This window comes from Mytilus californianus, unplaced genomic scaffold, assembly GCF_021869535.1.
Source record: "Mytilus californianus isolate M0D057914Y unplaced genomic scaffold, xbMytCali1.0.p SCAF_3, whole genome shotgun sequence".
Classification (NCBI taxonomy): Eukaryota; Metazoa; Mollusca; class Bivalvia; order Mytilida; family Mytilidae; genus Mytilus; species Mytilus californianus.
Window position 1 is genome coordinate 128,192,368 of NW_026262679.1, and position 14,280 is coordinate 128,206,647.

A 14,280-nucleotide genomic window follows, 5' to 3' on the forward strand; every position below is an offset into this window, starting at 1 on the left:
ACCTGAGCTAATGATTTTTTTTTGTCAGGTGTCAATATAGATTACTGGGGTACTAGTATTAAAACCTGAAAATCTATCTTATTCTCTTTTTTTTTTTTTACTGTTAACAATTTATGTATAATGCCAGAACAAGAAGGAAAATTGTTCACAGAAAACACTGATGCTCTGATTAGGTTCACGGAAAATAAAAATACCTGTTTCTTTTAATTTAAATCATATATTTTTCAACCTAAAGGCTCAAAACTGTCTAGAACATTTATATATATACAAGGAAGCTGTATACGTCATTTGGTGTATGTCGTGATAGAGCCTTTTTGTGCTGAGGCGGCATAAAGCAAACCCCAATCAGTCAATCAATCATTTGGTGTATTATGGTATATATGTTGTGTACAAATTGTAATGTTGTACAAATTATAATGTGTACAAAATTTTTGTACAAGTTATCAGTGTTTTATGAACCGCTTAACACAAATGGATGATACAAGCACACAGTCTTTTGTTACGCTTATTTCTGTCATATTTCTATGACTACATGATACAGTCGAATACTGAGCATTGATACAAAAAACGTTATAAGAACACAAATAGACTTTTTATGGATATGATTTTGGTATAAGGAGAAAAATAAAAATCGAATTTAAACGATTCAGGTGTCCTTATTTCCATTTTAAAGACAGGGAGAAAAGCACTAAATGTTAGGTTGAAGTATATAAATTTGAATTTAAGACATTAAGCTGATTAATTTAAGAAGATAAACTTTTATCATCTGATGCAAAAAGGTATGTGCCAAAAAACATAACTTGTACAAAAACCGTGTACAAATTATAATTTGTACAAACTTACATCTTGTACACAACATAAACATTTGAAGAACTTTTGCAAATTTTCCAGCAACAATAATTAAAAGTTCAAACCATAAGTATTTATCTTGCAATGAAGTCTTGTGTCAATGTTTCACAACTATAGATTACATTGAATTGAATTTTGATTTTACTATCATATGTTAGGAAATTCTATCAAACAAGGTTAATTCATCTGACGACACCATATGGCACTTAAGTTCTTAAAAGCTAGAAATAGTGTCTACAATATTAGGGTTTCTTATTTCTGACTTGAATTATAGATGAATTTTATTGAACATGCATATCATGTGTAGTAAATGATAGATACTTTTATTACATTGTTCATTTGTTTATTGGATGTCCATTACCATATTATGAATTGAGATGACGTTATTGTTTATTTATTTATTGTAATTTTAAATGATAACATGAAATCTTGATTGACTTTTTAGATGTTTGTAAAATAACCTCGGTTCAATGGTAAAAAGTGTGCTTATCTCCTTTTTTTTTGGATAATATTCACATTTCATAATTTCATAAAAACAATAGATTAACTGATTGATAGTCTTTTGAATTTACAAATCTATATCTTCAAAAATATTTAATAAAAGATATTATATATTTATTAAAGATGGTCCATCTTGATTGTTGGCCAGTTGAGGACAAATAGGTATTTGCTCACTTTTTAATAGCCTTGGAGACTGGACGTAAATGTATACCAATGTCTGTCCGTCCTTCCATCGGTCTGTCCGTCTTTCCATTCATTCGTCCGCCAACACTTTCTATGATAACTCAAATTTGCTTTAACCAGTTCTCATGTAATTTTAAACATTAGGATTGATGGCAGAAAGCTCCCTTTTGATTTTGAAAATTCTTGGCTTTGTTGTTCCAGAGTTACAGGACTTTAACCTTTTTGAATTAAGGCAATTTTTATCATATCACACACTAACTCCAGTATACCTGAATTGATTTCCTCAAAAATCCTTGTTGGGATTGATAAAAGGAAGCTCTCTTTCGATTTTTTTTTTCAGGTTAACTTTACAGTATATGACTCGAGATTAATGTTTTGAATATATTCTGAAGCATTGATTGTCAACTGACATCTCAAATAATGTTTACAAGGTTCGAATGAAACAAATAAACAGTAAATGATTTAAGGAAGCAAAAGTTTTAAATGTCAAGCTACTATACAAAAGTTTGTATTTAGATATTCTATTCCTAAACTGACTGAAATAAAGACCAGGAGTTCATTGTTACATGTATGATTCAATGTTCAGATATATAAAAACTTGACTCTTTTTTTCTTTTAATAACTACATTTAGCTGGGAAAATAATTCTACTGTGTTTTGGTTGGTCAGAATAAATTAAATTAATGAAATATACATATATATATATATATATCTGCAAACCTTTGTTTTTGTTAAAACATTTGTTAAGATGAATGTTTTATTAACTGTTGCCATGATTATGGATCTTTTTATACATATATATATATATATGACATTCAGCATTTCTGATAATTACACAATTCTGTTTGTATCTTTAGATGATAACTTTGGGAATACTTCAGTCAAATATAATCCAATTGACTACATTTAAAAATGAAATTTGTTTGAAGAGGCTGCTTTGGAATGAATTTGCATTTAAAATTTGAAAATTGCTCGATTCCGATTATTTGATCAAAGACCTGAAATTCAGTTGAGCAAGGTTTGTTTGAATACCCTACAATTTTATAACAGGTCAGCTTTTTATAAAAATTAATTAGAAGTACTTACCGCCTGAAATTTGTTAGGGAGCTACCATTTGATTTTTATGGGGGAGGGGGCTAGGATGAAAAATTTTGTCCTGCATTTTTTTAGTTGTAATCTCTTTCCTGCCTTTTTATTTTTTAGTCTATACGATCCTGCTTTTTTTTTCATAAGTTTTATCCTGATTTTTTTTACATGAATTGTCATCCTGCCTTTTTTTTCACTCAAAACTCCTGTCCTGCCTTTTTTTCAAATTTCATCTTTTTTTTGGGGATTGTATAATGGTATGATGTCGACGTCGTCTGCATCGTCATTGTCTGCGTCGTCGTCCGAAGACACATTGGTTTCCGGACAATAACTTTAGTTTAAGTGAATGGATCTTTATAAAAAAAAATTTAAGAAGGTTCAATACCACAAAAGGAAGGTTGGGATTGATTTTGGGGATGATGGTCCCAACCATTTAGGAATTAGGGGCCCAAAACAAGCATTTTTCTAGTTTCAGGATAATAACTTGTGTATAAGTGTTTTGATTGCTCTGAAATTGTACCACAATGTTTAATACCACGAGTAGAAGGTTTGGATTCATTTTAGGGGTTATGGGGCCAACAGATTAGGAATTAAGGGCCAAAAAGGGGCCAAAAACAAGCATTTTTCTAGTTTCCAGACAATAACTTGTGTGTAAACGTATGGATCTCTCTGACATTGTACCACAAGGTTCCATATAACAAAGGGAAGGCTGTGATTGAGTTTGGGGTTAATTGCCCCAAACATGTAGGAATTAGGGGCCAAAAAAGGGCCAAAAACAAGCATTTTTCTAGTTTCCAGACAATAACTTGTGTGTAAACGTATGGATCTCTATGAAATTGTACTACAATGTTCCATACTACAAAGGAAAGGCTGGGATTGAGTTTTGGGGTTATTGCTCCAAGGGGGTTTAAAAAAGTTGGGGGAGGGGATTTTTTTTTCCAATTTTTTAAAGGATTCATATTTTGTTTTTTCAAAATTTTTCAAATTTCAAATTTTTGAAAAGTTTCAAGAAGAAATCTTCAGTTGCACAGTATTGCGCAATAGATTTGTAAGATCTTTGATCACATTTATTTTGTGTCAGAAACCTATATTATGTCAAAAATTTGATCACAATCCAAATTCAGACAGCATCAAGTTTGAATATTGTGTCCAAATTTGCCCAAACTGTTCTGGGTTCGACCTCTGCAGTCGTATCAGGCTGCACTCAGCGAAGCATTTTATTATTTAAGTAATTGAAAAAAGTAATATAACAAAAATACTGAACTCCAAGGAAAAGTCCCTTATCAAATGGCAGAATCAAAAGCTCAAACACATCAAACGAATGGAAAACAACTGTCATATTCCTCACTTAAAAACTGATCGGAAGGAAAAGGTTTTAAAGCCTTGCAATTCAGATTTGAAAGAAAGGCTGGCATATTTGCCATCTTTTCAAAATCTCCATGAGCAAGAGGACCTAATGTTCCTCTTATATTGTCATAAGTGTTTGGTTTTCCTGTTTGAATTGTTTTACACTAGTCATTTTGGGGCCCTTTATAACTTGCTGTTCGGTGTGAGCCAAGGCTCTGTGTTGAAGGCTGTACTTTGACCTATAATTGTTAACTTTTTATACATTGTGACTTGGATGGAGAGTTGTCTCATTGGCACTCATGAATACCACATCTTCTTATCTATTTTAATCTATTTCTATATTGTTTGAATGAGTTTATATGTGCTTAAATATTATCTTGACTCATTTGAGTGCCCGTTTTGAGGTGTTAAGTTTATATAATAAAGAATTTCAAAATTCAGGTCTACACCTCTCATGGGAGAAAGCCCCCATAAATCGTGAAGTTTGGCAGGTCTTGGATGGTCTCTGTTACAAGAAGCAATGGAAATTTGATTGAAAATATAATAGGCTTCTTGAATTAGAATTTCAGTTGGAGATAAAAAAAGTACTTGCCGTATGACAATTCTGAAAGTATTCAAAGTCTTTGAAATTAAGTTGAGATTTAACAGTGAAATTTGACATTAAGAAAACTGCAGGCACTTAATTGAAATTATAACAGAAAGTAATGAGTCAGGTGTTAGTCAATAGTTGCATTCTAATTATCTAACCAGTACAAATAAAATTGTTGCCAGAAGAAAATTGAGGATTACTAAGGAAGTTATGGAAATTCTTACTATCACAAAAGGCTGATGGTCTTGATGAAATTTCCATAGGTTAATTACCATCTCAGATTCTATAAATAATCAACAAAATTTCATTTAAAAAAATAAAATAATATTGGAAATATTGTAAAAGTGACTTTTATACTAAGTTAAGTTGCACAGAATTAAGTCTAGTCTAATACATGTACTAAATGAATGAACGATTGAAGCATTTTGTCAGTGTTGTTGATATATGATATTATACAAATTTGAAACTTAATATTGATTGTATCCATTGAACTTTTAACATTTATGAAATTCCTGAATAAAAACAGGTTAAATTGGAATTGAAGTATGTTGAAATTTAAATGGATATATAACCATGTAGTAAAAATATAATGATTGTGACATTTTGAAACTTTGTTGTAATTACTAGAATTGATCAAATGCTGTCTTTACCAATGTTATAATTCAATAGTAAAGTATGACACCTATCAGATACAGCTATTGCTCTATTTCTAAACATCAATCCCTGCACTGGCTTGGGATGTCGTACAAAATCCTTTCACAGCTTTCTATTCCTCTGTGGCAGCTAATGATTGGATAGGTTGACAGCAGGCCTGCCAGTTCACTACTGTAATTGAGTTGATCGTTCGGAGGCCGTAATTTCATTTGAGTTTTCGTAATGATATTACTATAGTTGTGAAGACTTTTATTATACACATTTATTGATAGAAATTAATAAACCTTGATGAACCTAAAGTATTATATATAAGTGTCATGATTTAATATATTACCAAACATTATTTTGTACTTGTCGACAAGAGCGATCAACAACCTGGATCAACCTGTAATGGTGCAAAGTGATCAGATTTTTCTACCGGAAATGACAAAAGTTTGATTTATTCCTTATAGTTTTAAAAATGATCCTTTGTCATGTAATTTTATGATTAAGCGCATCAGAAATGGTTATGTAATAAGGACATAAGATACCTTAATCAATTTTCATGGATATGAGTGGCTTCATGATTGATATTGGTAGAAAGGATAAGAATGTATTTTGAAAGATGTAATTACATTTTATTTTAACAGGTGCATATTTTGTCACACTATTAGTAAACATATTGCAATTGAAAAAAAGGATGATCAAATTAAAATCCCATCTCTTTTACCTACCACTGTATATGGTTGGAAAACTCTACCAGAGTTTGTCTTATTTTTGTTGAATACTGCATGTTTTTGTTTTAGATCTAACAAATGCTACTCTAAAGTTAATGGCCTTTTTCAGGCTAAACAATTTCATGTTGTGCTCAGATCAGATTAGCTTTTTCAATTATATTTATAAAAAGATTTTTAATTTTTTTTAAGTTCAACAATTTCAATAATGTGGGAAAGTTTCTATTAGAAATCTCATATAGTTGCTGGTCTTATTTCATATCAGATTTTAGTAGTCCCAAGCTGCTAAAAACTGTGTGTTGGCTGAGAGGAACATTAACTTGGACAATTACTTACATGATAAACATACCATCTGTTACACCCACAATAACAATTAATCTCTTGCTTTGTTGCAAACTCACACACCTTTTGGTGGTCTTGTTGGTAATAGCTTTCAAAGTAGCAATGAAACAATAGGTGATAATGATCAGTTTATTACCCTTTAATGGACTCTCTTGACCTCTGCCCACTAGTTTATGAGAAAAGATGAGTTAAAACACCTACCAATTTTCAATTTAACTACTTTTTCAAGTGTTTGTATGATACAGATTACTCTATGTAAATGAGTAAATTAAAAAGTGATTCACTAAATAAATGACTGCACTGCATTTATAAACTGTTGAAATATGATTAGTTTCTGATTGTATTGCATTTATATTATCCTGTGATTCTAGACAAAGATAAATGTAAGAGGCATTTACACAGACATTAGTTATTTGCATGCAATGTTTAAACCTAAATGGATTAACTAGAAGGATTTATGTCTTATTCTGAAAATTGAAAAGCTTCGCTAATTATTTACTGCCATCAAGTTTTAAAAGCACCACATCTGTATGACCTAATTTCAAACAGTTGGGAGAAAACAAGTTCTAAATTCATCCTTGTTTAATTTTGTCTTTTTCGTGGTCTATAATTCTGTCTATCTACTTGCCTGTCATTCCAATTGTGGTTGTTTATCTGTTTGTTCCCGTTATATGTCTCATGTGTCTGTTTAACCGATATCTCTATCCAGCTTGCAGTTATAAAGGACTATTTTCTAACAAGGCGTCAAGAAGAAGCATTCCATTGACAAAATTAACCTAATGTCATCTATAAAAGGGCTTTGAAAACAAGTTCAGGGATAAACTGAAGAATCCCGATTTAGAAAAGAAGTTGCTAGTATATAACAGTTTTAAGCTCTTAAAAATCTGAAAAACAATTTTTCAAATATAAAGATATGGTATTAAGGAAGATCATTGTTACAAAATTATGACCGTTACAACCGTAGGACATTTTCATTGGTATGTTTATTATTTAGGAATCATGTAGTCTTTTCCTTTATGAACATGACCTCAAAAAAAGAGTGACCTCCCTTGAATTTGAACTTTTATTCAAAGTACTGAAGTACTGAACATCGGATGACCGCAAGTTCTTGTAGATGGGCACAAGCACTTGTCTCAGAAAAAAAAATCACATATCTATACCTGAAAGTGAGTTTAATGTACAGAGATATATTTTTTTTCTGAGACAAGTTCGTGTGTGGATAATGAACAAATGACAGGGAATTCAACCTCATCGTAATAACTATTATATTGTAGTGATACAAATCAGTACACTCTGGTTTGTTGTTATATATTATACTAATATTTGTATATAACAGTTACATGTATATATCATTTCATTCATTTATATATTATTCTATTCTACTATTCTAATAATAGTGCAGTGCAAGTGCATGGTGGACACTCTTCTGTAATAATTCGATTTTTCTAATAGATTGAATTTGAGTAGGCATTCATATTTTCCCGCAAAACGTTCTTGAGATATTCTTCCACATGCGTATACACAATTTTTCTGTACGTGTGCTTAGATATTATTAATGATTTTTTTCTTAAATATATATTTCTAACGACAAAACATTTTCATACTATCAATTTATGTTCTAAACAAAAATATTTTTATGAGTATTCATTGAAGAAATGAATTTATAACAAGCGATAAGGAATGTTATTTTGCACTCGATAATGTCCGCGTATTTATAGATCGGTTACCAGTCAAAAACCAAAGTTATTTTAGTAGAAATCTCTGTGGCAACAATACATCGGAATGCCCTCACGGTCATCGCGATGTAAAAAGTAGTTGGTGCAGTTATTGTACTTATACATGAGAAGAGTAAAAGGTCAAACAGTATGTGTACTGAAGAATGTAGTTAAATTGTCTATTAATTTTCTGTTTGTTTGTTCACAACATAAATGATATGAAAACTAAAAATTAACAACAAAAAAAAAGAAAAAAAACCCAAACTTTTAGTTTGAAAAATGACCATCACTTTATGTATTTTTTAGCGGATATATTGATGATAAAATCTTTTTACCTGACCATTCAGAATTTGTATTATAATTGGTGATAATAAGATTGTTATAAGTTGAACATTAATTTGTTTCCTGTTTTTATCCACTACAGACACCATACCCAGGATGGGGTAATTACAAGTTAGAGGTGAGACCAAGCAAAAATATCTCTGTGCACAAATACATTACTACAATTATTATATTATTGCACTTAGTGTTAATATCACTATAATCACATAATATCATAATTTAGTGTTTATTTCACTATAATCACATAGTTTAGCATGTAGCAATGACACACGAGCACATACTGCATGTAATATACATGGTAATTTTAAAATTGTGTACTGCCATTTCATCTAGACCTGTAACCAGCACTAAATTATAAGTTGGGAGAATAGGTTTACCTATGCCAGGAGTCTGATTCACAAAGGACTTGTAAGAAATGTGTGATAGATTAGGACTAGTACATGCCTTTAACTTTTCATTTCTTTGTGAATCAAATATACTGAGAGTATTGCCTTTGAATATCATGAGCAGATCCAATTGGCCTCTACATACCCCCTTGAAAATCCTGGGTTTTACTCTGAATATGCTGGTTCTTCTAGAATGATTGGAAAGTAAGAATATATAATGGGTAGATGCTGATAGTATATACTTTCATAAAATTTTTAATTTTGTCAAAATATAAGTGTTTCAGTAAAGATTTCCTGAGATAAAACACCTTTGCTCTAATTGCAGTGAAAAGTTGTTTTTTTTTCATCTAAACTTAGTGCTCAGTGGTAAATCGTAAGTTAATAGATTTTTATTTCAGAATTTTTGATATTCCTTTGTGTTCTATTATCTTTATTCACATACTATTACCATTAGTCAAAATTTATGAGCAGACAAAAGAAATGATTTGGATTGTGAAAACCAAACTGAACCTTTGCTCCCTTTTCTCTTTTTATGTCTTTGTCAAAGTGAAAAGAAAACTGAAGTAATTGAAAATTTTATACATGAAATTAATTATTGTGAATGAAAGCTGTTTCCGTGACAGTTTGCAGACTATTGGCTCCATGTATAAGGAAACAACTGTTTTATCAAATGATTTATCCATGTAATTTGTTCAAAAATTTGATAAAATGTTCAGTTTTGTTATAAAATTTCAGTGATGGCTAAATCAGGCTGGGAGATTGAAGTGTTTCTTTTATATCATCCTATATGTTATATAACCATTGGAAACCTTTTAAGTTCAGATCATGCCACCTAGACAGTTAGTTATTATAGATTGTAACATCAGAGAACCCTTATCATACTGAAATATAACAGAAAGCTAACATTTTTACATGAAGATTTTTTCATTGGCTATTTTGCAATTGATGTATTTTTGTCAATCATACTAAAATACACATAACAAGTAGTATTGTTTACAAATTGTTTACTCTTTTTTATGTACAGATGTAGTAAGGTTAATGTTTTGTCATGGAAAAACTCAATATTCAGAATTTCAGATTCAAAAATAGAAAAGGAGGGGTACACAATGTATTTTGTACTGAACATTTTCAAAGTTTCATTGAAATCCAGTCAGGAGTTTTGGCTACACTAGCCTTTCTCGTTTTTTAGATATGACAAAGGTCCAAAAACAAGTCTAAAATCTGATATTTTTAAAGATTATGGGGTTATGTTTTCCTCATCTGAGACTTCTCACATAAATTAAATGTTACTTATTATAAGAATGAGGTTTTATGCTTTCAAATTGAAATGAAAGCCTTTTCAAAAACTATCAACATTTTTATGTTCATTATAACATATTGATAAAATATTAATATTTTTGCTCATTTTCTGGCAATAAAATTAGGTAAATGACCTTCAATGAAATTAATTTATTAAGTTATATACACACTGACTTAATTGTATAATTTCAACAAAAATGACACATGTGATCCAAATTTGATAAAAAGACTTGTTTAGAGGTATTCTGGTTAATCAGTTATTTATATCCATTTTTATACGACGGCAAAAATTAAAAATTTTTTGTTGTTGTTGTTGGTTGTATATTGGTATCACGTTGTCGTCGTCGTCGTCAGCGTCGTCAGAAGACAGATGGTTTCCGGATAATAACTTTAGTATAAGTATTAGAAATCAATAAAATTTTAACACAAGGTTTATAACCACTAAAGGAAGGTTGGGATTGATTTTGGGGGTTATGGTCCCAACTGTTTAGGAATTAGGGGCCAAAAAAGGGGCCCAAATAAGCATTTTTGTAGTTTTCAGACAATAACTTGTGTTAAAGTGTATGAATCTCTCTGAAATTATACCACAAGTTTCCATACTACAAAGGGATGGTTAGGATTGACTTTGGGGGGTTATGGCTCAAACCATTTAGGAATTAGGGGCAAAAAAGGAGGGAAGACAAGGGTTTTCCTGGTTAAAAGCGTGAATATTGTGTCCATTTTGGCCCCAACTTTTCAGGGTTGGACATCTGCGGTCGTATCTAGCTGCGCTCAGCGAAGCAATTTATATAAATTTGAATTCTTATTTGCAAATTTACTTAACTATAACATTTTTACAAATTTACATTATTTAGTATGAGTTGAGGATGAAGTATTTATCAGATTTTCTTTGTTATGTTTAATTGTAAAAAAAATAATTTTTCCATTTGTTTTATGTGAAGTCATTTTTTTTTCAAACCCAACAGACAACAATTGAACATGGAAGAAAATCTCACAGATAAACTATACTGCCATACAGTTTCCATTTTTTTACATCAAAATCATTCTTATTCAATAATTAAATCTTGAAAACTACACAACCTCAACATAAGAATGATTGTATTGTGAACCAAAATTACCAAATTATGTTTTAAGGACCAACAATATGACTAAAATGAAAATGAACCCTTAAAAACCCTAATTTCTTCATTTTCAAAAGATTTTGTGTTTTGAGTCCATATAAACATTTTTTGTATTTTGTATAGAACCCCATGTGTTGACTTGCATAGTCACATAGAAATATGATCATTTGTAGACTTGTCCTGAAGTATATGTGTATATGTAAAATAATGCAGCCACATCTGGTTGGACATCATATCTGATGCCTTGTGTGGTGAGTGCCATGCTTTCTGCATGTTGAAAAATCTCTGCAACAAGTTCTCTAAGGGCTAGTTGCAAAGCAAACTTTCTGCCCTTCTCCGTCATAACCTCATTTTCAAGTGGTAGTCCAAATTTCCCTGCCTTCAAAAATCTATCCACTTACCTTGCAAAACATTCATTTTGTATTATTTGTTAATTTTTGTTCGTCCTTAATATGCCTTAAATATTTGCTACTAGACATTAAGCAAGCAAAAGTTCATCAATCAATAATAATTATGTAGTATAATTTTTTTGTTTTAGTCAGTCAAATTTGCTCTTTGTTTGCAGATAATTAGACAGGAGTTGATCAATAACGTATTTCTTTTTTGTTCTTGCACCTCTTACCAGACAAAGGTGGGACTGCTTGTCCTTCAAGTCTCTGGTTGAAAGTTGTCTCTTTAGCAATCATAGTGCATCTCCTAATTTTATAGCTACTATATCATCCTCTTTCATATGGTCTCTGGTGGATAGTTGTTTCACTGGCAATTATAACATATATCTCCTTATTTTCATATGGATTAAAGTATATGGTTCCATGTTTTGTCTTTTTATAAAAATGCTACAACACATTGCTAGGACATAGAAGATATGAAGAATTCATATTTTTCGAGTCAAAAACCATCATTATTTAAAAGGACCCTGCGTAAATAAGCAAAAGTAATTAGATTATGGTTTTTGAATTATTTATGTATAGGAATATTTTGGATATAGCTATCAGTATATTTTCAATACGTAATAAATAATGACTTATGTAAGAGTAAAACATTCTCCATTGTTATCTTGGTTAATGGCTCTCTTGTGAAATCGAGTCCAGAAATAAGGATTCTATTGTATGTATTGAAGAAATTTGGTAGAAAGAATATTACACAATAAACTATGTTTTCTTTTGTATTGTTTATTTGTTTCATTTGCCTTTAGGTAACATTGCAATATTGACCTTGCCCAAGTTATTGACCTTGCCCAAGTTATAGACATGAGCCATTAGGTTCACTTTGTCAACGTATATGTGTTCAAACTGAAACATTCAGGTATGAACAGAGCTATAATAAATAATGCTCCTTTTGGAACAAAAATTCTATGTCCTTCATCCCAACAGGAACAAACCATAATATTTTTTGGAGTAAAAATAATATTCCAGAGTATATGTTCCTTTTGGAAGTAATATTGTAAAGAAACTAAATTTATTCATTGTTAACTAAATGTCCAATGTGAACTTTTGAAAGATTGACTCTTGGTTAGATAAAATTTGGAAACCTAAGACACCATAGGAAAGATGAATGAGACAGGTTTGAATAAGAAATAGCTACTGTCAATTCAGAAATTATTTCGATGTTTTTATTAGTGCGAAATATGCGACAGGGTTATAATCGCAATGATTGAAACTCGCTTTTTGAAAATTTTTATATGAATTAAACCGGATTTTTCTCAATATCGCAAAAATTAAAATCGCATTTTAGTCTAAAATGACAAAATCGCAATAATAAATGCACGCAATAATTTCTGAATTTTCAGTATTGCTAAGTTTTCTTCTTAATCAACCATATATCAATCAAATTCGGTAGAATTATTAATGGAAAAAGTATTTTAGTAGCTCTTGTTTTACCTGTTTGTTTAAAATTTCAAAAATGTTGTTGCTTTCTGTTTGACCTATGGTATTTCTATTATTTCCATTCAAACAGTCACGGGTCATGAATTAGCATGAATTACTTGCCACTGGACATTTAGTCAAATCAACAAGTTTTTTTTGCTTGAAAGCAGAAATAAATTTAAGTACATTTAGATTCTAGTAGATGTAATAAAACAGCTAGAAAAACACCATTTAATTCTTCTAACCCTGACACTAAATACTTACTTTGTTGATTTTAATGGCATGTATTTTTAGTGTAGTTTTGACCATACCTGGGAAATATTGAAAATCAACAAAATTAATTATTTTTTGAAAGATAAGTTCAGTTTTCCCTGATGAAAAGAGTTGATATTTTAGCACTATGTGAAATACAGTATTTAAGGTATAGGATATTTGCACAGTTCTTCAATTGTTAAAGATATATGTACTTTTGCTTTTGGAATATATGATATTTAGATTCTGGTAGATCAGTCAGTAAATGTTTGCTGCCTAGCTGTCTCGTTTTCCTTTATTCTGAGTGTTTTTACCATAGATACTCTCTAAGCCTTTAGCGTGTGATAGACAATAAACCACACTCTGATAACATGACATTATCCATTGGAAAATAATATCTGTTTGCCCTTTATGAGGTTTAGTGCCTACTAAATACTTCTTCCATTTTTTTTTTTATTGTAAAACAGTTTGCTTTTATAGGATAATAACAGTGTAATATCATAACATCCTAAATGAATAAATAAGTAAACATCAAAACGGTATGACACATCTCAGATTGATAAAAAGCTCTTTCAAATATTCCCAATAACATCAATTTATGGTGTAACATAGTATTACAATGCTTTTTATTGATGCAATATATATAGAAATTGATACCAGCTAGAAAATGAGAAGCGTTACGTTGGATCAATGCTTCTCTAATTTCCTTTATATGCCATACAGTATCATAAGATCATTATTAAGTTGAATTAATTTTTCTTTGATGTCCATTAAAATATTGTACATTTATCATGGTAATATAACTAAGGTTTTCAAGATAGCTACTTGCAGTCGGAGTGAGATATGTCTTTTTCAGTGAAAAGTAGAGGCTACAAGAATTGGATTATGTGCAGCTTTTGTTATAACAACTAAAATACAAAGGATAATGACCTTATTTCCTGTCTGACACACCTGAGTAGGCCGCCATTATTGAAATGAATATGGAATTGTGCTACTAATTGGCTCCTTGACAATACAATTTATGCCTTTCAGTAAAC

General features: G+C 30.5%; 1 protein-coding gene across 5 annotated transcripts in view; it reads left to right on the forward strand.

Moving 5' to 3' along the window:
- The window catches only part of LOC127736170 (ras-specific guanine nucleotide-releasing factor 2-like), a 144,637-nt gene that overhangs the window by 41,776 nt on the left and 88,581 nt on the right, over positions 1-14,280 (forward strand). For 4 of the 5 annotated variants that reach the window (XM_052246726.1, XM_052246727.1, XM_052246729.1 and 1 more), the window contains exon 2: positions 8,403-8,438. The exons of the other annotated variant lie outside the window; for it this stretch is intronic. In XM_052246726.1, the coding sequence (XP_052102686.1) occupies positions 8,403-8,438 (36 nt within the window). The remainder of the gene's footprint in view (positions 1-8,402; positions 8,439-14,280) is intronic. 5 annotated transcript variants of the gene reach the window in all.